This window comes from Mastigoproctus giganteus, chromosome 6 (genome assembly GCF_048544385.1).
Source record: "Mastigoproctus giganteus isolate SK-2022 chromosome 6, ASM4854438v1, whole genome shotgun sequence".
Lineage (NCBI taxonomy): Eukaryota > Metazoa > Arthropoda > Arachnida > Uropygi > Thelyphonidae > Mastigoproctus > Mastigoproctus giganteus.
The window spans coordinates 238033223-238058029 of record NC_143580.1 but is presented as its reverse complement, the minus strand read 5'-3'; the positions used below and the strand labels follow the sequence as shown (position 1 = coordinate 238058029).

General features: G+C 38.1%; 1 protein-coding gene across 1 annotated transcript in view; it reads right to left on the bottom strand.

The window, feature by feature from the left end:
- LOC150085112 (pleckstrin homology domain-containing family H member 1-like) overlaps nucleotides 1–24807 on the bottom strand; it is a 919142-nt gene that overhangs the window by 241743 nt on the left and 652592 nt on the right. Inside the window, exons 9-11 of the mRNA XM_090376468.1 lie at nucleotides 24496–24534; nucleotides 19426–19501; nucleotides 2079–2298 (exon numbers count right to left, since the gene is read on the bottom strand). Coding sequence (XP_090232594.1) covers nucleotides 2079–2298; nucleotides 19426–19501; nucleotides 24496–24534 — 335 coding nt within the window. The remainder of the gene's footprint in view (nucleotides 1–2078; nucleotides 2299–19425; nucleotides 19502–24495; nucleotides 24535–24807) is intronic.

The window sequence follows — 24807 nt, the reverse complement described above, 5'->3', positions numbered from 1 at the left end:
TCTAAATTCCAGCATTGTGTTAACTGCAGCAACCTTATCCCAATTGGCTTGTTTTCATTAGGTTTGTTCTGATAAAAGGTGGTCCATTGGGGCTCAAATAAGTATGGCGAGATAGGATGAAAGGGAAGGCTCCATATTTTTGCTGCACAGTTGAGGAGCAACATTTTCCTCCGAAGATAAGAGTGGAGGTTCGTGTGCCTCTGTATATGTACTCTGTACAGGAGATTTTCTGAATGCTCCTAAAGCAGTTCTTAGAGCACTGTGATGAATAGTGTCTAGCCGAATTAGTGCACTTTTCCTGGCAGAGTCATAAATTGAAGCTCCATAATCCAAGTGAGATTGGATTAATACCCGATATAGCCTAAGCAGAGTGTATCGGTCAGCACCCCACATCAATGAAGATAGTACTATGAGGATATTTAATTTTTTCAAACATATGGTTCTCAGGTATGTGATGTGTTGAATGAAGTTTAATTTATTGTCCAGTATTAGGCCAAGAAATCTGATACTGTTGGATATTTTTAAGTTGTAATTCAGGTTCAGGGTGGATCTTACATTTTTTACAGAAATGAATACATTTGGATTTTTGTGCTGATAAGCGGTAGCCATTGCGAGGTAGATTTTTCTCTTCTGTTTTCTGGAACAACCTTTCCTTCACACATATTTCCTGAAAATTATATATCTACAGAAGTTCAAGTCTAATTCCAACAAATATCTTCTTTCCTCTACCCATCCTCCAACCCATGCATGGTACTAAGTACTATAGGTTCTAACACCTCTCATGTTTGGGGTTTTCATAAAAAAAAAAACATAAGTCACTTCACAAAATTACTGAATTTATATTTATAAAATTGCAAGAAAAGAAAATTACAAGGTATTTAAACCAATTACAGAAAATTAAAAATTTTACTACTAATCCGACTTCCTTCAATCTTAAATATAATTCAATGAAGCTAACTACCTTACTGATTATCAGTAGTGATTCTTCATGCATTAAGAATCTGCAGATAAAGGAACCACTAGGTGGCAGTGATCACAGTGTGCTGAAGTGGGATTTACTCAAAGCGGTAATTACCATCAGGGGTAAAGGGAAGAGTTTTTGCTTTTGCAAAGGTGACTACGGTGGTGTGAGACAGTATTTAAATTCTATATGGGGTGACCAACTGATGATGTTACCAACAGCAAATTCAAAATGGGAAGCATTCAAAGAATTGATCTTGGAAGCTACTAGGCTTTACATACCAACTAAGAAGTATTGTTCGAGGGTTAGGCCTAATTGGATGTCAGATGAACTAATGAGACATATGGCAGAGAAGAAAAATGCATGGGATACATATAAATTAATGGGTGACATGGAAGCCTTTGATAGATATAAGCTGATCTGTAACCAAATCACAAAGGAGATCAGGCAGGCAAAGGCAGATTATGAGACATCTTTGGCAAAGGATGCAGAGAAAAACAACAAAGAGTTCTTTACTTATGTAAACTATAGAAGGAAAGGGATGAATCAGACTGGTCCACTGGATTTTGATGGTTCAACTGTTAGTGATCCTGCTCAGATGGCTAAAAGGGGGCTGATATGGATTGGAATAAATGAATTCATCCTACACACAAAAAATAAAACTGAGTACAGGATGGGTAAAATAAATAAAATAAATGGGTAATACTCCCGCAAGCCAAACCAAGAAGGCTAAAAACTATGTGAATAGATTATATACATTAACATATAAAGTTAATGTATATAATCTAGAAATAAATAATTAACAAACAGCATGATTTGTCATTCAAGCCTCATAATTTTAAAATAAATAGCATGAAGTCCAATGATGCAATAAGAATTATTTTTATTTCTCCTAATTTTATAATTATATACGTTAATTAAAAAGTCTGTGCATAAATTATATACAGGTTTTAAATATTTCAAATTTCATCAAAAAGTAAATTATCTGTATGTTTGTTTATTATGTTTCTGTTGCAAAATACACGGCAATATGTGCAAGTTTTTTTTATTTTAAAAATCATAATCAAAATATACAGTATTGAACACAAGCATTAGAAATTGTAATTACTGCACTTACCTCTTTTTACAGATTTAGTTGGTGAAGAGCACCCCTGTTTTGCTGGTGATGGAGAGAGACTGTTGGTTTTCTTTCCTGGACTTCCAGTGGATAGGCTAGATTCTGTTTCTCCACTGGTTGTATGTGAAGAAGTTGTTGTTACTGTTACCCGAGTGTCTTCATTATCAGATGAATCTGATGATTCACCAGTAAATGGTACAGACCTTATTTGTGATGCTCTCTAAACATTAACAGTTTTTGTAATGAAATGAAATATCATGAAACAAACACAGTAACGCATATGCTCTGAACATTTTTTATAGCTATAAAATGAGATTGAATTAAATTTATATAAGAATTACTAATATAAGATGCACATTTTTTTTTCTTATAAAATTACCTAAAGTTTCTCTGAGCCTTATGGTCCTAAAGTATAATAGGAGCATGTTGCAATACAAATATATCACTGCTCGTACCTATTATATGTTAGTCCACAAGAAACATTGTCATATTTCATATAGATGTAATATACATTGCTCTACCATTAATGTCTGGATACCTGCACATACAAATTACCCTTATTTATAAGAAAATCAATAATGTGTGCTGAAACCTTTAGCTTTTATGCCTCTAGTCTCTAGTCTCCATGGAACATCCTCCACCAGTTTTTTTTTTTTTTTTTTTTTATAAATGTCTTCTGATATTTTCTGCCATTCAGCCTTCAAAGCAATGAACATTTCAGCTCTGCTTCTTGGGTAGTCTCTCATACGAATACACCCAATGATACAGTTCATCCCAGAGGTTCTCTTCTTGGGATAGAGGGCAGGGCGCTGAGCTGATCAGTCCAACTTTTTGATGCTTATGTCCTCAAACCAGTCTGGCAGGTAGCGTTCTGCAGGCATCCACCACACCCAGACAGAACCATTACATTGGTAGACCATGTACAATGATTCTTGGTCCAAGGCACAGCTTTCTATAGCGCAAGAATGGTGGGCCTTACACCAAGCTAGATGGCATTCGGCATTAGTCAAGGTTACCACTGTTGGCTGCCCAACAATGGCAACCCATATCATGCAGCATCCTGCACACTGTATTGATGACTATATGTCCCAATCATTTAACTCTTGCCTGCATGTGCAGTGACACCTGCAACCTGCATTCCAAGCAGATGATTCTTTGCAGGGCTCACCTGTCATATTCCGTAACCTTTAGAAGTTTTTTGGGTCATTTCATGACATTTTCAGCACCAATCCAGTTCCATTTGCAGTTTAAATCACCAAACATCAATTTTGCAGTCAGTAACATATGGTACACTATTATCATTCTGCGCTCAATGTCTATTAATGCTGTCATTCATGGACGCCTCCATAGCCAGGTGGGCAGGAGCAGCAGTGCGTGGCACACACTTCTTGATTAGACTGGGGTTCGAGCCCATGACCACCAAATACGGAGGATGCGGAAAGGTCAAGGAATGATCACCGCATATCCCCGGAGTAACATGGCCTTAGTTGCTAATGCTTCTAATAACAGTGAAAGTGCTGTCAATAATGGCATCTTGCATGCACAATTGTAATACTGTTTCGTTATTCCTTCAAGAATACTTATAGTAGTGCCTGATATGTGGGGGCTTGAGTAAGACGTTACCAACTATCAACAGAGTTGTGTCCGGATAGTGTAAATGGAAAATAAAAGTGGTACCAAGGAAGATCATTTAAGAAAATCTCATTCACATTGAATAAATGAAGAGTGCTGGATGTTTAATTTTATACTTCAGAAATACTAATCAGTGTGGTGTTGGAGGAAAATTGCTGCTATGGATAAAGGGATGGTTGAGTGGGAGAAGACAGAGGGTGGTAATCAACGGACACTGCTCTTTGTGGAATAATGTTATTAGTGGGACCCAACACTGAACCCTGAGTCCCTCAGGGTTCAGTGTTGTTTTCTGTATTTATAAATGATATTTATGATGGTATAGCAGGCTTAATGTCCAAGTTTGCAGACGATACGAAGATTGGCAGGGTTGTTAAGGACACTAATGACAGTATGCTGCTGCAACAGGATCTAAGAAAGTTGAGCAGATGAGCTGAGAATTGGCAAATGAAGTTTAATATTGACAAATGTAAAGTACTACATATGGAAAGCAGTAAACCCCCAGAGTAACATATCAACTCTGTGATACTACATTGACAGTGGTAGAGAGTGAAAAGGATCTAGGGTTGTTATTGTGCTGGCAAATATGAAGTTTTCTGAGCAGTGCAGACGGTCTGCAAGAGTAGCTCATGGTGTCTTGTCAATGATTTATAGGAATTTTTCTAGCAAGGATAAGGAGGTGATTATCCCCTTGTATAAGGCAATGGTCAGGCCACACCTTGAGTACTCTATACAGGTCTGGAGGCCTCATTTTAAAAAGGATGTAGAGGTGTTGGAACAAGTACAGAGAAGAGCAACAAGATTAGTGAATGGAATGAAAGGTTGCTCTTATGAGGAGAGGCTTATGTTTTGCAGATTACAGTGTCTGGAGACTAAGCACCTGCAAGGTGATCTGATTGAGGTGTATAAAGCCTTGAATGGTTTGAGCATGCTCAATGCTGATGGGATTCTTCCTCTTGCTCAGAATGATCACCTGAGAGGGCATAAATCAAATTGAGGAAAGAGAGTTGTAGGATAGATGTGCAGAAGTTTGCCTTTAGCCAGCAGAGAGTTGATTGGTTGAACAGACTTCCATCTTTTGTTGCTGAAGTTGATAGCCTAAATAAATTTAAGGCTGAGCCGAGGTATTTGGAACCAACCAGAGGGGTGAATTGGGAGTAGGGTTTTTTTTTTTTTTTTTTGGCCAATGCTGCATAAGTTTGGTTTATCGCATCGCATGCCTCTACTAATGCTAATAATAGATCCCATCTGGTCCGGCGGCACCATTATGAGCTGTTTTAATGGCATGCAAAAGTTTGGAATATTGTAGAGGTTTGTTATATGCTAGAATGTGGGCAGTTTGGAATTTAATAGAATGCTGTTCTCTACTGTTTTAATTCGCTGGAAAGATGTAGTATAAGCTGATGTTACTTTTGCTGATTTCAGCAAAAGTATTGCCCAAAACATTAGCTATATCTGAAGGACTAGATAAATCTCGCCCATTCCAGGAGAGGACTGGAGAAGGTATGGTTGGAAACTTACCAGAAAGCTGTCTAATTTTTTTCCAAATTATTTTGCTGTCAGTGTTTCTGTTAATTGTTGATGCAAAATGGATCCAGGATTCTTTTTGGCTTGCCTTTGTATGAAACATGCTTTTGCCCTTAATTTCTTATAATTTATCAGATTGGCTGTGATTGGATATTGCCAAAACAAATTCCAGGCTTTATTTTTTGCTTTTGTGCATTCCTCATTTAACCAATATTTTCAGTTATTGCAATATTTTGCAATAACCGAAACATTGCAATATTTTGCAATGTTTTCGGCCCGTGGGGGATTTGATAATGGTATTGTATCTTTGACCATATTTAGGAGATGTGACATCATGTAATCTGTCACATCATCAATAGGCTGGAGACGGATTTTTTTCTCATCAAAAGAGATTGACAACTGAAATTTTGCCCAGTTTGTTCAGGCAAATTTCCATTTCCTGCAGGGTTTAGTTAAAGAAGCCTATGTTATCAATGATAACATAGGGGCTCAAAGGGGCTTAGAGGGGAACAGGTATCCTCTGTGTTATCAGACACTCAGCCTAAAACACTGATGGATCCAATATCTCTCTATTACAGAAGATTTAGGAGAAGTCCAGTTGGCCTGCCTCCCTAAAATCCACTCATGCAGACCTTCTCGATGGTAAGCCCAGTTACGTCACTTAGGTGGCAACGAACGTGTAGAGTGGTTATCTTCAAGACGCCTGGTCAGCGTGAAGAGGAAAAGACCAAACCCTCCAGCACATGACAGCACGACAAAAGAAATGGCCCTCAGTCCCAAGCAGCTTTCACTCTCCCTCTTATGGCAGCGAGAGGATCAGAGTGGAAGCAGAGAGTGCTAAGAATCTCTGGGTACAACCAGGCTGCCATGCACGGAAACTGAAGTTGCCTGTTATAACGTAAGATCACTCATCGGTGAAGACAGGTTTAGCATTAGCATTAGTAGAGGCATTTGATGCAAGAAAGCAAGCTTATGCAGCATCAGCCAAAAAAAAAAAAAAAAAAAACCCACTTCCACTTCACCCCTCTGTTCATTCAAAATACCTGTCCAGCTGAGCCTTAAACTTATTTAGGCTATCAACCTCCACCGCAAGGGATGGAAGTCTGTTCCACCAACCAACCACCCGCTGGCTAAAGGCAAATTTCCGCACGTCTATCCTACATCTGTCTTTCCTCAATTTGAATTTATGCCCTCTCAGGTGATTTTTCTGAGCTAGAGGAAGAATCCCATCAGCATTGAGCATGCTTAAACCATTCAAGGCTTTATACACCTCTATCAGATCACCTCGCTGGTGCCTAGTCTCCAGACACTGTAATTTGCAAAACTTAAGCCTTTCTTCGTAAGAGCACCCCTTTGTTCCATTCACTAATCTTGTTGCCCTTCTCTGTACTCGTTCCAGCAGCTCTACATCCTTCTTGAAATGAGGCCTCCAGACCTGTATACAATACTCTAGGTGTGGCCTGACCAATGCTTTATACAAGGGAATAATAACATCCCTATCCCTGCTAGAAAAATTCCTGTATATCATTGACCATTGACAATACTCCATGAGCTACTCTTGCAGCCCGTCTGCACTGCTCAGAGAACTTCATATCTGCCTGCACAACCACCCCCAAGTCCCTTTCATTCTCTACCACTGTCAGTGTAGTACCACAGAATTGATACGTTGCTCTGGGGTTGCTCTGTTTCCCATGTGTAGTACTTTACATTTGTCAATGTTAAACTTAATTTGCCACCTCTCAGCCCATCTGCTCAACCTTTCCAGATCCTGTTGCAGCAGCATAGTGTCAGTAGTGTCCTTGACAACCCTGCCAACCTTTGTATCATCTGCAAACTTGGACATTAAGCTTGATATACCATCATCAATATCATTTATAAATACAGAAAACAATAATGGACCCAACACTGAGCCCTGAGGGACTCCACTAATAACATTAGTCCACAATGAGCAGTGTCCATTGATTACCACTCTCTGTCTTCTCCCCCTCAACCACCCCTTTATCCATAGCAGCAATTTGCCTCCAATGTCACACTGCTCCAATTTGTGTAGCAGTCTTCCATGTGCAACAGTATCAAAAGCCTTTCTAAGATTCAAGTATATAATATCAAAGTTATTCCCTGCATCCAGTTCTTTTGTGACTGCATCATAGTATCCAATCAAGTTGGTCAGGCAAGACTTCCCCTTAACAAAACCATGCTGTGTCTGAGCTATAACTGAAGTCTTGTCTAAATGATCCTGCAGTGCTTCTTTAACCAGTGCCTCCATTAATTTTCCTGGAACAGAAGTTAAGCTCACAGGTCTATAATTACTTGTGTCAGCCTTTGATCCTCCTTTGTGAATTGGGGTCACATTTACACATTTCCAGTTTATGGGTACCTCCCCTGTGTCCAAGGAAGCTCTCATAATTATGGCTAAGGGTTTGCTTACTTCCTTTGCTGCCTCCTTTAATATAACTGGATAGATCCCATCCACCCCGGGTGCCTTTCTTGTGTTTATCTTCAACAGTTTCTCCTCCACTTTACTCCCAGTTATTTCAAGATTCTGTACCTTACTGCTAGAGTTGAATACACCTCTGGCATTCCCCTTGCTGAATAACTCCTCATGTGTGAATGTCGATGCAAAATATTCATTTAGTTTGTTAGCTACCTGAGCAGGATCATCAACAGTTGACCCATCAATATCAAGTGGACCAATCTGATTCATCCCCTTCCTTCTAGAGTTTACATAAGTAAAGAACTCTTTGCTGTTTTTCTTTGCATCCCTTGCCAAGGATTTCTCGTAATCTGCCTTCGCCTGCCTAACCTCCTTTGTAACTTGGTTGCATATCAACTTGTATCTATCATAGGCTTCTGTGTCATGTGTTAATTTGTAAGTATCCCATGCATTTTTCTTCTCTGCCATATGCCTCATTAGTTCATCTGACATCCATTTTGGCCTAAACCTTGAACAATATTTCTTAGTTGGTATGTAAAGCCTAGTAGCTTCCAAGATAAGTTCTTTGAATGCTTCCCATTTTGAATTTGCTGTTGGTAACATCATCAGTTGGTCCCACTGTATAGAATTTAAATACGGTCTCAGTCCATCGTAGTCGCCTTTATGGAAGCAATAGCCCTTCCCTTTACCCCTAATGGTAGTTACCTCTTTGAGTAAATCCCACTTCAGCACACTGTGATCACTGCCACCTAGTGGTTCATTTATCTGCAGATTCTTAATGCATGAAGAATCACTGCTGATAATCAAATCAAGAGTATTACTCCCTCTAGTTGCCTCCCGAACAAGCTGATGTAGAAAACAATCATCCAATAAATCCACAAAAGCCCTGCTAGTGTGTGAGTAACCAGCCCCCAAATTCCAGTCAATGTCTGGGAAATTAAAATCTCCCATTATAAGACTCTCTGATTTACTGGCCCACTCTATTTCCCTGTACAGTTCCTTATTATACTCATCAGAGTCATTAGGCCTATAGCACACTCCTACTCTCAATTTTGATCTCCCAATGCTTATGTCACACCAAACTGACTCAACACTGCACTGTCCAGCGATGTCGACTGGCTTCACTTCCTTGGTTTTTATGTGTTTCTTAACTAATAGCATAACCCCTCCCCCCTTCCTATCGTGTCTATCCTTTCTGTAGACGTTGTACTCCCCAAATTGCAGTTCTCCATCCCTTATATCTGTGTGACACCACGTCTCTGATATCCCAACAATATCTGCCTTTGATGTTTTGAGCAATACCTCAAATTCATCAAATTTATTTACTAAACTCCTAGCATTGGTGTACACGCAAGTATACCTGCACCTGTTTCTATTCTTAGCTACCCTAACACAACCCATGTGTTTACTTGTACCGCAATGGCTCCCAGCAGTCTCTGAAATACCATGCATCTTGTTTTTCAGGCTTCTGCTCATTCTAATAGAAGCAGTGCAAGAATCTCTTTCACCTCTGCCAGTGGCTACTGTCAAACTATTGGTCTTTGTCTCCCCCCAAGCTAGCAGTTTTCCGACCCACCTAACACTGCCTCGATAGCATCAGCAAATATTCTTGCACCCTTTCTATTTAAGTGTATCCCATCCCTGTAGAAGCAATCTCTCCTGTTAACAAGTACAGTCCAGGTTGAAAAAAATTCTACCCCTTGAGCCTTGCACAATCTTTCCAGGGCCGAATTGATCGACAAGGCTCTCATCATATACTCCCTCCTATCATGTCTGGGCAGAATTGCAGATACTTTCAAATTCAACCCTAATTCTCGGGCTTTTGTTCAACAGTGACCTGTACTTGTTAAGTAATTCTGCCGGTCTCCTACTCTTAATATTATTAGTGCCAACGTGTACAACATATCACCTTTTGTGCCCTTAAAAGATGATATTCGCTCTACAACGTCATCAACCTTTGCCCCTGGCAGACATACCCTGGTCCTGTTCCACCTATCTTTTTTACAAAGCATGTTCCCCGTTTCCCTGACAATAGAGTCACTATTGTCAGGGAGACAATAGAGTCAGGATGTTAGAACTGGAAAAGGAATTAGAAAATGTGAATTGGAATATCATCGGTTTGGCTGAAACAAGAAGAAGAAATGAATCACATATAAGTTTATCAAGTGGAAATCTGCTGTACACCAATGGAAACAGCGAAAGGAGTGAAGGTGGAGTTGGCTTTCTGGTCCATAAAGATTTTAAAAACAACATTTTGGAATTCAAAAGTACATCACCAAGGGTGTCAAGACTAATACTCAAGATTTCTAAGAGGTACAAGCTAAAGATTATAATGATTTATGCACCAACATCGAGCCATGATGATGAAGAGGTTGAAGAAATGTACACCGAAATTGAGAGTCTTCTAGATGAGCAGAAAACCCACTACACTATTATTATGGGGGAATTCAATGCTAAAGTTGGAAAAAGGCAAAACAGCGCAGAAAGAGGAACTATAGGAAATTTTGGAATTGGTGAAAGAAATAAAAGAGGTGAAAGACTTGTGGAATTTGCAGAATCTCAAGGACTGTCAGTAATGAACACTTTTTTCAAGAAAAGGGTGAACAGAAAGTTGACATGGAAGAGTCCAAATGGATTAACTACTAATGAAATCAACTTCTTCCTCACTAACAGAAGATATATTGTGAATGACATTACTGTCCTGAATAGGGTAAATGTTGGAAGTGATCATAGAATGGTAAGATGTACACTTGATATAGATGTAGGAAAGGAAAGGAAAAAAACTGACTCGAGTAAATAATACAAAGGTCTTGGAGATAATAGAAGAGGAGAAAAAGCAGTATGTACTGCAACTTAAGAACAAGTTTGAGCTTCTGCAGACTGTTCAGGACCAAGATATTGATGAGGAATATTACAACTTTCTGAAAGTGATAAAGCCCAAGAAACCTATAGGGAAAAAGAAATCCAAAGAAGAAAAAATTAGTCAAGAAACACTTGTCATGATGAACCGAAGACGACAAATGAAAAGCAAGAAAAACACTGACAGGGAGAAAATTGAGTATACTGAGTTATGCAAAGCCATTAGAAAGAGACTCAGAGAGGACATAAAAAGATTTAACACAAGAAAAGTAGAACAAACATTAAGGGAAAACAAAGGATTTAAATCAGCAGCCATGAGCAGTAATACAGAAAGACAAATGATACTGAAACTGAAGAATAGCGATGGTGTACTTATAAACAGCAGAAGACTACTATAGAGAATTATACAAGGAGCAAGGGAATGATGCCAGCAGTGGGGAAGACGGATTGCAAAGTAGCAACACATACAACATACCCGATACTCTTCCTGATGAGGTAGAACTTGCATTGAAGAAAATGAAGAATCAGAAAGCCCCGGGGGAAGATGAAATTACTGTAGAGTTGTTAAAATTGGGAGGAAGAGACATAACATGGCAAGGCTCTTCACAAAGTGCATTAGAAAAGTTGTGACGCCTAAGCAGTGGAATAATGCAGTCATAGTTTTGCTGCATAAGAAAGGAGATAAATCAGAAATTGGAAATTATAGACCAATTAGCTTGTTATCCCACAACTACAAGTTGTTCACAAGGGTCATTACTAACAGATTAGAAAGAATACTTGATGAGAATCAACCGAAAGAGCAAGCTGGCTTTAGGACAGGATTCTCAACTATGGATCACCTTCACGTAATATCACAGCAAATGGAGAAAGAAAATGAATATAAAACACCATTATGCGTGGCATTTGTGGATTATGAAAAGGCATTTGACTCCATACAGCATAAGGCAATGTTTCGGGCACTGCAAAGACAAGGCATAAATACCCCATATATTATGATTTTGAAGAAAATATATGAGAGTAGCACTCTCATATATTTTCGACCGAAACATTGCCTTATGCTGTATGGAGTCAAATGCCTTTTCATAATCCACAAATGCCACGCATAATGGTGTTTTATATTCATTTTCTTTCTCCATTTGCTGTGATATTACGTGAAGGTGATCCATTATTAGACTAGACAAAGCCAGTAGGAAATTTAAAATGGAGAAAGGAGTTCGACAAGGAGACACAATATTTCCGAAGCTGTTTAGTGCTGCCCTTGCAGAAGCTTTCAGAAGATTAGACTGGTCGCAGAAAGGAGTCAATGTGAATGGAGAGTATCTAAACCATTTATGATTTGCAGATGACATTGTGGTCATAAGCCACAATCCCAAAGAATTAGAGGAAAATCTTAATCAGTTATGCACAGTTAGTAAGGATTTTGGACTAAAGATGAATATGGCTAAAACAAAAGTAATGATGAATAAGTATGCCACAGAAAGGGAAATAATGATTGAAGGAGCAGTAATTGAAAAGGTGGAGTCATATACTTATCTGGGACAAGTTATTAGCTGTAATAATGATAAATGGCTGGAAGTCAAGAGAAGAATAAATTTTGGATGGATAGCATTCAGGAAATATAGTCACATACTGAAGAGCAATATCCCAGTTTGTCTGAAACGTAAAATAATGAACCAATGTATACTCCGCACCATGACTTATGGAAGTGAAACCTGGGCACTCACCAAAAGAATGGAAGAGAAACTGAGAACTACACAGCGAAGAATGGAATGAATTATATTGGGAATCAGACTGTTAGATAAGAAGAGAAACACATGGATTAGGCAGCAAACTCAAGTATAGGACATTCTTATCAAAACTAAAGAACTAAAATGGTCTTGGGCAGGACACATAGCTCGAAGACATGATGACAGATGGACTAAGAAAATAACAGAATAGTATCCAAGAGGAGCTAGAAGAAAACCTGGAAGACAAAGGCGGAGATGGATAGATGAAATTCATGAGTTTGTGGGTAGTAAATGGATGGCTATTGCACAAAACAGAAGGAAATGGAAAGTTGCTGGAGAGGCCTTCATCCTGCAGTGGATTGAAAATGGCTGATGATGATGATGAAGATGATGTTATCAATACCTTGCATATGATCGGGAAGTGATCACTGCCCATAGGGTCATTTATAACATACCACTCTATGGTCAGGACCAGTACTGGAGAACAAATGGAGAGATCTATTGCTGAAGTATGTCCAGTTGGGAGCTGAATGTGAGTGTGTGCGCCAGTATTCAGTATGGCGAGGTTTAGTGCCTCTAAAATGCTTTCAATGAATCGACCCCATCTATCTAATTTAGTAGCGCCCCATAAAGGATGGTGCCTGTTAAAGTCCCCTAATATACAGAGAGGCGGAGGTATCTGTATGAAGAGGTCTTCAAGTTCTTTTAAACAATAAGTATAGTTTGGCTGTAAGTAGATTGAGACTAGCATTATTGCAATATGGAGAGTTATAAGAACAGCAACAGCTTCTATTTCAGTTTGAAGTGGGATATGCTTAGTTGGGATCTTTGAATTTATTACGATTGCAACACCACCGTGGGCAGCATTTGCTGTATTGTGATCTCTTCGATAAAAGCAATAGTTCTTTATCGAAGGAGAAATTTGAGACAAAAGCAACTGGAGAATACCGGTTAATTAGATCATGGATATCATCTATGTTGCAATTAAAGCCTCTGCAGTTCCATTGTACAATGTAGGCCATTATTTGTATTTAATTGATGGAGCTGTATCTGACTGCTTTTTGAAGGTGACTGGCTTATGACGTTCCAATTTTTGTTTGTCTTTTTTTAGGAAAACTGGCTGACCAGTGTCCATCTCTTCTTCTGCATGAATTTATAAAATTGGATCTTCCTGTATAGATGCTATCTGTGTCCATGGTTGTGTCCTGAATATTTTTCATCATATTTGAGTTTGTAATACATGGTGTGGTAGCACTCATTCGAGGAGGAGATGCCACTGGTATTGTCAGAGGAGTATTATTTGCTTGGTCTGAGAGTTTGGGTTGTTGTTTCCATACATTTGGTTGTTCCACAGAAAGGACAGTTCTAGCCCAATCAGAAATTGATTTATTAGTAGGAACTGTGACATCAGTTTGAGTAGAGACTGTTTGGTATTTTTTTACTGCATTAGCACAGGAAATATTTTTGTTCACAGTAGGTGTAACTAGTCTTCTCACTTCTTGGTAACTGACTTTGTTCTCAACTTTGTATTTTACTATTTTTTTCTCAGTTTTCCATTTTTCACACATTCTGGAATATGCAGGATGATCACCTTTGCAATTTGAACAGGTCATTTTTGTAGTTGTACAGTCACTTTGTATGTGATCTGAGGAACCACAGCTGGGGCAGACAGCAACTGCTCTGCATACAGTTTGTGAGTGGTTATTTGTTTTTTTTTTTTTTTTTTTTAGGAGCATTAGCAACTGAGGTCATATTGCTCCGGGGATATGCAGTGGTCATTCCCTGACCTTTCCGCATCCTCCGTATTTGGTGGTCGCGGGCTCGAACCCCGGTCTAATCAAGAAGCGTGTGCTATGCACTGCTGCTCCTGCCCACCTGGCTACAGAGGCACCTTGTGAGTGGCCATACTTTTGTCATTTCTAACATCTTAAAGGATTGGGAATGTATGGGCAGATGCGGCAAAGTAAACAACCTGCTTTTACAGAGGAGGGTAAGTTGGGCTTTGAATGTGAGAATAACATTTTTGGTAGGCATAAGTTGATTATCTTTTTTAGTCATTATACGATTTGCTTGAATTACATTTTGTCCCTGCAACCCTTGGGTTATTTCTTCCTCTGTGACATTTAAAAGGTCCCAACTGGATATGACACCCTAATATGAATTTAGGGCTTGCATGAGGAGATATTTTTACTGGAATGCCAGCAAAGTTTGTTAGCTATAAAAGTTTCTCCAAATACCTGTGGTTCATAGTTTTCACTAGCAGGTCTCCTGATTGCAATCTCTTGACAGTCTTAGGAGATCCTGCAATACCTTTCAGATGTTTTTGTATTACAAAGGGAGACAGTTTGCTCATTGGCTGACTAGTGAGGGAGTGGAAAATTAAAAATGGTGGGCAGGGTTTCTCCATCTGATTAGTCTTCTGTCTCTTTGGATGATCATTTCCTAAGTCGTGATTGGAGTCATGGTTAACGCAGGTGTCTGATCTGGAGCTCGGAGGCTCTAACGGTAGATAATAATTTTTATCCATAATGGCTTCTTTTGGCCCTGGGGGTTTCTCTTTACCACCGATGTTACTGGCTCCACCACGGGGAGGCAGGATCAGTGCCACTTTGTGGCCAAGCATAGGGTTAGTACGGTTAGTAAGGCTATCTAAATTAAAGAAAAAGGTGCTTTCCTTCTTCTAGGCTCTCTTCTTATTTCCTTTAAGAATTTAGAGCTACTTACCAGAAAATTTTAATAAGTGCAAGAGAAAACAAAGGAAAACTCAGTCAGTGGGAAGAAAAAAGCTCGATATATGCACAATAATCACTTGGTCACGGAAACGCTTGGCACCTGGGGCCAAATTAGTCTGTAATCAATTCAAAAAGGAGGTTAGGCAAACTAAGGCAGATTATGAGAAGTCTCTGGCAAAGAATGCACAGAAAAACAGCAAGGTCTTCTATGCTTATATTAACAGTAGATGGAAGAGGTTGTATTACATTGGTGGCAAGAGCCTTCATCAGGGGTGAAGTGGAAGAGGGTGACTGTGATAAATTTTAACACTATATTTTTAATGGTGTTAGTTCTTGTAAACTTGGCTTGCAACCCATTTTTATGGATATATTTTTAATTTGTTCGCTAATTTGGGGAACATAGGGAATGATAATGTACTTTTTTTTTCTTTTCCAGTTCTTTTTTAGATGCCTCATATGATTGATATAGATTGAGATATTTCTCTTTTGTTATTTTAATTATTTTCATTATCCGTAGGTACATTATTTTGCAGGTACCCATTTAATTCTAAATACCCTCATGAGCACAAAAGTAGGCAAAAGTACAAAAGTAGTTCTTAAAAGTTGAGAATGCTTAGAGCTTATAGACTATGTAAAGATCGAGTATTCAATAGAAAAATCAATAGAATTTACGAAATATTTAGCACAATGGGTACCCACAAAAACTCATAATAAAAAAAGAATTAAAACAACAAACGAGAAAGATCTCAACATACAGGCATCTAAACAAAGAACTGGAAAAAGAAACAGAGTAGAGTACATTACCATCCTCTATGACCCTACTTGAATTATTAGCACCATCCAGACACTGAAAACCATGACTAGCATAAGTCATCATAGCATTATTTGTTTCGGATGAATTTCAAACAAGTAACTTTTTTTTTTTTTTTTTCAGAGAAAAACTACAAGTAAGAAGTATCATAATACTTCTCATTCTTAATAATAATGCATTTTTCCACTGAACTAGAAACATGTGCAGATATCATTTTATTTGATATTTACATGGGCTGCTATGGCAATTAAAGAATTTCTCCATACTATTTTCATATGGAGTGATATTAAATTGCAATGATTAGATTACATTTTTTTTAAAGACCAAGTTAAACTCTCATGTTAAAAACCAGCTCTTGCTATTTTAAATATTAGGTTAGTGAAACACAGTAACTAGAAGACATTGGGATAAAATTAATGTAAGCACATTGAAATAGTTATCTAAAAAGAAAAATTAATATCATCCCTCTCCATTTTTCTGTATTGCTTTTTTGAAAATGGCTTCTGACAATTTTCTGCATGATTAGCTTCCAAATACCTGTGGAAATTATGAAATAATGATATTTTTCATAACTGTTTAGACTAGCCAGAAACAATGTTATTGTAACAGCAGACAGCATACGAAAAAATTGCTAACAAAACAAATGTCATTGATTAACTTGAAAGTACCCAAGACTCTTGCAGGCTTGAAATATCATTTCTATGTAAAAAATAGCTGTAAAACACATGAGCATGAACATCTGTGCTGCTAAAGGTTGAATATAATTAGCCTTTTGGGATGTGCATAGGACTATGCAAGTACTTGATCTCAGTTAATGTTTTACATCCTGACAGGCATCCAGCAGCTTTGTTTTGGTCAGTCTCAAACCATTGACATAGTTATATTTAATTATTTAAAACGTTTCACTGGAATAAAAAAAAAAAAAAAAAAAAAGACATTTAAAAGATATCCATATATATATATATATATGTTCTAGATATGATCGAATATGGTAGAGTAAAAATTTCCTAGATATGATAGAATATGGCAGAGTAAAAATTTATCGGATTGGCAATGAGGTAGCAGGTTGAGTGAGATTAGGTGCAGTCTGTGGAACTCTTTTTTACTCTACCATATTCTATCATATCTAGGAAATTTTTACTCTACCATATCAGTGCTGATCTGTATGTTAAAATTTACAAATAATTCTTCGCTTAATACATATATATATATATATATATATATACAGTGAAACTTCTCCTAACGGACACCTCTCGTTAACGGACATCTCTCTACAATGGACATTTTCAAATTCCCCAACTCACCTCCGTTGGTTTTAACGTGTTTGCAGCTTCTGTCTAGCGGACATTCTCTGTAACGGACGCGGACAGGCAATTTACACTGTTTCGTTTAGATTAGCACTTAATTTGATCTCCCCATAACGGACAGCGGGCGAGCTTACGGCTCTTTTTCTAGGAACTTTTCTTCCTCGTATTGCCTCAATCGTGTGTTTATTTTCTATTTCCGATTCTCTGAATTTTATCAAGGTTTACGTCGCGGTTCTAAACCCTTTTTCAAGAATTTTAAGGCACGTGTAAAACTTCTGACGAATTCTGTGTGTGCAGGGAGGTGGGGAATATGGTCGGCCTTTCGTCTTTTCAGTTTCAGTTTTCAGTTTTGTTCAGTGTCGTGTGAAGTGCACAGTGTCTTCTCGTAAACATTTAACTTACTCATTAATGCGTATAATCGGCAAAAAAATAGTGTTCGCAATCTCGCTGTAAAATTCAAAATCGGGAAGACGCAGGTAAACGGCATCCTAAAGAAAAAAATGAACTGCTCAAACAATTTTGGCAACACGTAAATGGTCAGGTTCAAAAATCATTCCCAGAAACTGTTGGACTTCAAATTTGTTGCGCACGTGCTAAAAAAAAAAAAATTCCCATTAATGGGCCTATTATTAGGGAAAAGGCTTTGGAGGTTGCGAAATCTATGGGAGTAAATGAGTTCAAAGCTTCTGTGGGATGGCTAGACAAGTTCAAAATTCGGCATAAAATTTCTTGGAACACTGTAAGTGGTGAAGGTGGATCTGTTGATACTGGGGTTGTAACAGAGTGGACCGTCAAATTGGAAGATTTATGTCGTGATTTTGAAGCTAAGGATATTTACAACTGTGACGAAACAGGGTTGTTTTTTTAAAGCTCTTCCTGAAAACACGAGTCTAAAAAACGAAAAGTGCCAGGGCGGAAAAATTTCTAAGGAATGCTTGACTGTACTATTGTGTACAAATATGCTGGGAGACTTTGAACAACCTCTTGTTATAGGAAACCCACAAAATCCTCGTTGTTTCAAGGGCATAAAGTTGAATCTTTTGGATGTTGACTGGAAGTCTAATAAAAAAATGTGGATGATACGAGATATCATGAGCGAATGGATAAGTCACTTTAACCAAAACATGATTCGTCAAAACATAAAAATTATTCTTTTCATTGATAATGCTGCATCTCACCCGCACATTGAATTGTGCAACATTCAAATCGTTTTTCTGCCACCAAACACATCTGCAGAGTGTCAGCCCTTGGATCAAGGGATAATAAAAAAATTTAAACTTCACTACAGAAAACGTGTTTTAAGACATCTCATTGCAAACATGAACGATGTAACATGTGCGAGTGACCTTGCAAAGAAAATCAGCATGCTAGATACGATTCAATGGATTTCCTTTTCAGTAAACACAATTAGAAAACAAACTGTTGTGAATTGTTTTGTAAAGTCTGGCTTCTCAAACGCAAAAATTGAAGTTGTGAACAGCAATGTGGAGCACCAAGAAGAACAAGAACTTCAACATCTATTGATAACGTACGATACTTCAGCTACAAGTGACCCTGGCTACAAAGATATAGACTCGAACCTCACTACAGAAGATGGTGCTCTAGATATCAACGACATTATCATCGATATTTTTCAAGAAGTTCCTCATGAGGATGAAGAAATGGAAGGAGGTCATTCTGTCGAAGAACATATTAATGACGAACCACCGATGAAAATAGAAGAAGCGCTCATACAAATCAATCGTTTAAAAATGTTTTTCGCCGCTGAAGAAGATACTGAAGGACTTTCGATGGTTTCTTCACTCCAAACAAATGTTGAAAACAAAATTATCAGCCGGAAGAAGGTGCAGAAGAAAATAAGTGATTACTGTATGTATTTTTCTTAAGATAAAGTCATAATATGCATAGCACAATTGTATGTATATTATTTACAAAAATATTGTGCAAAATATGTGTATAATTTAATTTAATTTTACATTAAACGTTTAACAATTTTTCTTTATCTCTTGTGTATGTAATTGTATATTATTTACAAAAATATTGTTCAAAATCTGTATATATTTTAATTTAATTTTACATTAAACGTTTAACAATTTTTCTTTCTTTCTTTTTTTTTTTATCCCTCAGACTTCTTGTTAGCGGACACTTCTCTCTAACGGACACATTTTCGTTCCCCATGGCTGTCCGTTAAAGGGAAGTTTCACTTGTATATATATATATTAAATCAATAACTGGTTTATCTCACTTGTACAAAAAGCCAACACATATGGAATAAATCAGTATGAGTTCAAATTAAGGAATAATTTCTGTTTACTACTTACCCCTTTCACAGTAGCATAAACAGGAATGCTGAGATCAGTGAAGGTACCATTTGCATATGTTTCATTTGATGGTTTGCTGTTATTGTTTGGAGAACCTGATATATAATGTTTTTAATTAAGCAATTGTACACAAGCAAAATAAATAAAAAAAAACAGGAACTAATTTGAACTATATGAAGTGTTAATATAAAGTAACAAGACTGAATAGAGATTATCTTGTGTTGTGCTGTGCACTGTTTTATGCTAATGTTAATAATGCCAACCATTAACATCAAGTTCTGCATGCAACTTGAACACAATTTGTTGAATAAAATTTATTGGGATGAAATAATGATTCAGACTAGCACAAAAGGTTTAAAGAAGATAAGGAAGATGTCCATAATTACGCACAAGACTGTTGCCCAATCACACACATGCACACAGACAACACCAATAAAAATGATGAAAAGTTTGAAGACCTGGTTTGTTCAGGTAGACAATTAATTATGAAAATAATGGATAAAGAATTAAATTAAAAACGAGAAACAGACTATCAAAATTTGAGTGCAAGGAAAGTAAAGAGCATGCCATATTGAGTGATAAACAGGAACAGTAAAGACCTGTTAGCTTAACTTCTGTTCCAGGGAAAATAATGAAGTCACTGGTTAAAGAAGTAATGCAGTTATACTGCAGTCACAACATCAATTTATTAAGGGCCAACCTTATCTGGCCAATCTGATTTCAGGAAAGCTTCTGATACTGTTGCACATAACAGACTTCTATACAAATTTGAGCAGTGTGGCATTAAGGTCAAGTTACTGCTCTGTATAAAGGTATGGTTGAATGGGAGAAAACGAGAGTGGTAATTAATGGACACTGTTCTTCATGGATTAATGTTATTAGTGGATTCCCCCAGGGTTCAGTGCTGGCCCATTGTTGTTATCTTTATTTATTAATGACATTGATGAAGGTATATCGGGCTTTTGTCTAAGTTTGCAAATGATAAAAAGGTTGGCAGAGTCAATAATGACAGTAATCAGGTTAAGCTGCTGAAAAGATCGAAATAAATTAGACTGATAAATTGAGAAATGGCAGTTCAAGTTTAACATTGACTAATGCAGGTACTGTGTATAGGTAGCAGTAATCTCAGATTAACATACAAACTGTGTGAAATTAGCATAAGCATAGGCACATGATGCAAGAAAGCAAGCTTATATAGCATCAGCCAAAAAAAAAAAAAAAAAACACTTCTAATTTCACCCATCCACTCGCTCCAAATATTTGTCTAGTTATGCCTTGAATCTATTTAAGCTATCAACTTCTACGACAGTTAGAAGTCTGTTCCAGCAATCAACCACCTGCTGGCTAAAGGCAAACTTTGTACGTTTATCCTATAACTGTCTTTCCTCAATTTGAATTTATGCCCCCTCAGGTTATTATTCTGAGCAACAGGAAGAATCCCATCAGCATTGAGCATGCTTAAACCATTCAAGGCTTTATACATCTCAATCAGATCACCTCGCATGTGCCTAGTCTCCAGACACTGTAATTTGCAAAACTTAAGCCTTTCTTCATAAGAGCAACCTTTGTTCCATTCACTGTACTCGTTCCAACAGCTCTACATCCTTCTTAAATTGAGGCCTCCAGACTTGTATACAGTACTCAAGGTGTGGCCTGACCATTGCCTTATACAAGGGAATAATCACCTCCTTATCCCTGCTAGAAAAATTCCTATATATCATCGACAATACACCATGAGCTACTCTTGCAGCCCGTCTGCACTGCTCAGAAAACTTCATATCTGCCTGCACAATTACCCCAAGGTCCTTTTCATTCTCTACCACTGTTAGTATGGGCGCCTCCATAGCCAGGTGGGCAGGAGCAGCAGTGCGTAGCACACGCTTCTTGATTAGACTGGGGTTCGAGCCTGTGCCCACCAAATACCGAGGATGCGCAAAGGTCAGGGAATGACCACCACATATCCCCAGAGCAATATGGCCTTAGTTGCTAATGCAAATAACAACTGTCAGTATGGTACCACAGAGTTGATACGTTACTCTGGGGTTACTGCTTCCCTTATGTAGTAGTTTACATTTGTCAAAGTTAAACTTCATTTGCCACCTCTCAGCCCATCTGCTCAACTTTTCTAGATCCTGTTGCAGCAGCGTACTGTCATTAGTGTCATTAACAACCCTGCAAACCTCTGTATCATCTGCAAAATTGGACATTAAGCCTGATATACCATCATCAATATCATTTATAAATACAGAAAACAATAATGGACACAACACTGAACCCTGAGGGATTCCACTAATAACATTAATCCACGAAGAGCAGTGTCCATTGATTACCACTCTCTGTCTTCTCCCACTCAACCATCCATTTATCCATAGGAGATAAAGCAATTTGCCTCCATTGCCACACTGCTTGAATTTGTGCACCAGTCTTCCGTGCATAACAGTATCAAAAGCCTTTCTAAGATCCAAGTATATGATATCAAAGTTATTCCCTGCATCCAGTTCCTTTGTGACCACATCATAGTATCCAGTCAAATTGGTCAGACAAGACTTCCCCTTAACAAAGACATGCTGTGTCCGAACTATAAATGAAGTCTTGTCTATATGATCCTGCAGTGCTTCCTTAACCAGGACAGTTGCAACTTTACTTATTTATCTATATTGTATTCATCTAGTTGCAATAATATATGCTCTCTCTCTCTCTCTCTCTCTCTCTCTCTCTCTCTCTCTCTCTCTCTCTCTCTCTCTCTCTCTCTCTATTTTTATATTTAATAGCCATTTTCATTGCTTGGCAGCATAAACACTGTTTGTTATTTGGTTTTTAGGAGCATTAGCAACTAAGGCCATATTGCTCGGGGGATATGCGGTGGTCATTCCCTGACCTTTCCACATCCTCCGTATTTGGTGGTCACGGGCTCGAACCCCGGTCTAATCAAGAAGCGTGTGCTAAGCACTGCTGCTCCTGCCCACCTGGCTATGGAGGCGTGCATAAACACTGTAAGCAGACGAGAGAGAGAGAGAGAGATTCTGAGATAATGCAGGTTGGAGGAACTTTTGCATCACTAACACATGTACCAGATTTTGATCCGATATATTTGAACTATATATTTGAACACAGTGTGAATTTGTTGATGCATGAGCTGAATTTATCTATTATATATTTTGGTTGTCCAGCTAATGTTTTTTCCATTGCCAAAAAGAGTCACAACGTAATGGATATTGTCTAGTTGGAAACACCAGGCCCGTATTTGATTTTCAATCTGATTCCAGTGGGCTTGTTTTCATTTGGTTTATTCCTGTAGTACTTTGCCAAAGAAAGGTTAAAGGGGTAAGGCCGACAGGATGAAAGGGAAGGCTCTGAGGTTTGCTGCTTAAGAAAGCACTACCTCTGATGGGATAATGGAGGTTTGTGTGTATCTATATATAAACTACAGACTGGCGATGTTCAGAAAGCATCTAAAGCTTTTCTAAGGGCACTGTGTTGAATGGGATTGAGCCACTGCTGTGCTGATTTTCTAGCTGAGTCATATACAAGGGCACCATAGCCTAGTTGGTACTGGACTATAGTCCGGTATGAAGAAGGGAGTATTAGTCAGCTCCCCATAACACGGCGAAGAGTATTCTAATGTTCTTTTTCTTCAGACAAATAGTTCATACATGCTGTATGTGTTTTAGGAAGTTCAATTTCTTATTTAATATTAAGCCTAGGAATCTGATGGTGTCGCTTAGGGGTATAACATGATTTCCCAATTCTGGGTCAGAGTGCATTCTGTGATTCCTACAGAAGTGTACAACAATGGTTTTTTGTAGAGATAGTCAGTAAATAATGGGTTGTGCCTATTCAGATCTCCTAAAATACAAAGTGGAGATGGAAGCGAGGTATCACATCAACAAGATCAGTATGAGCAAGAGAAAAATTTAGCAGGATATAAACTGAGACCAGAATTAAAATGATTCCAATGAAGATGCATATCACCACTCTTTCTAAGTTAGTTTGGAGGGAATATGTCTGGATGGGATATTGGATTTAATAAGCATTGCAACCCTCTCCACCCCCCCATGAGCAAGTGATTCTGGGTTTCTGTCGAGTCTGTACATAATATAGTTTCTTATATTAGGAGACACCCAGGGTTTAGGTAAGTTTCTTTAGGAACACACTAACAGGATCATATTGTCCAACTAGATCTACTAACTTTCATTTGCATGTACGATCATCTATTTTCATGTTAATGGAATTCAATTGTGTTGTTCCTGTAGAAAAAGTGTGCTCTGATTTGATAGGTTCTGGTGCGGCTGGCTCTTTGTCAGATACTATAGTGATTAGAGTGTTAGTTATTAGCATTAGCATATGATGCAAGAAAGCAAGCTTATAGAGCATCAGCCAAAAAAAAAAAAAAACCCTTCCCATTTTACCCATCCATTTATTCTAAATGTTTGTCTAGTTCTGCCTTGAATTTATATAAGCTGTGAACTCCACAACAATAGATGTTATTTCATTGACTTTGCTAAAGCTTGTGTTTGTTTTGATGGGGGAAAGTACTGATTGGCTCAGGTGGCCACAGATGTGTTTCTCTAAACACATCTGTGGCCACCTGAATGGCATTGTAGCTTTGAGCTTTGTAGCCTTTGACAGTTGCTACATATGAAAGTTCAGCCATGCTTGCTAAGATTTGTTTTCATGCTTCTGGGTAAGTTACTTTACTTTCTACCTTGTATTTTTGGATATTTTTCCCAAGTTTCTACACTTCACAAGTCTTAAGAAATCCAGATGATTTCCTTTGCAGTTTGGGCATTGAGGAGGACAGTCAGTACTCTGACTGACTGTGTGCTTTTGATCCACAGACAGATTGCATCAGCTCAACATGGCAGTATTTTTGGCACTAACAGCATCTGATGGGGTTTGGTATATTAGCATTAGCATTGGCATTTGATGCAAGAAAGCAAGCTTATGCAGCATCAGCCAAAAAATAAAAAATAAAAAATAATAATAATAAATAAATAAATAAATAAAAAATAACCACGTCCACTTCACCCCTCTGTTCGTTCGAAATACCTGTCCAGCTGAGCCTTAAACTTATTTAGGCTATCAACTTCCACGACAAGGGATGGAAGTCTATTCCACCAACCAACTACCCGCTGGCTAAAGGCAAATTTCCGCACGTCTATCCTACATCTGTCTTTTCTCAATTTGAATTTATGCCCTCTCAGGTGATTATTCTGAGCAAGAGGAAGAATCCCATCAGCATTGAGCATGCTCAAACCATTCAAGGCTTTATACACCTCTATCAGATCACCGCGCTGGTGCCTAGTCCCCAGACACTGTAATTTGCAAAACTTAAGCCTTTCTTCGTAAGAGCACCCCTTTGTTCTATTCACTAATCTTGTT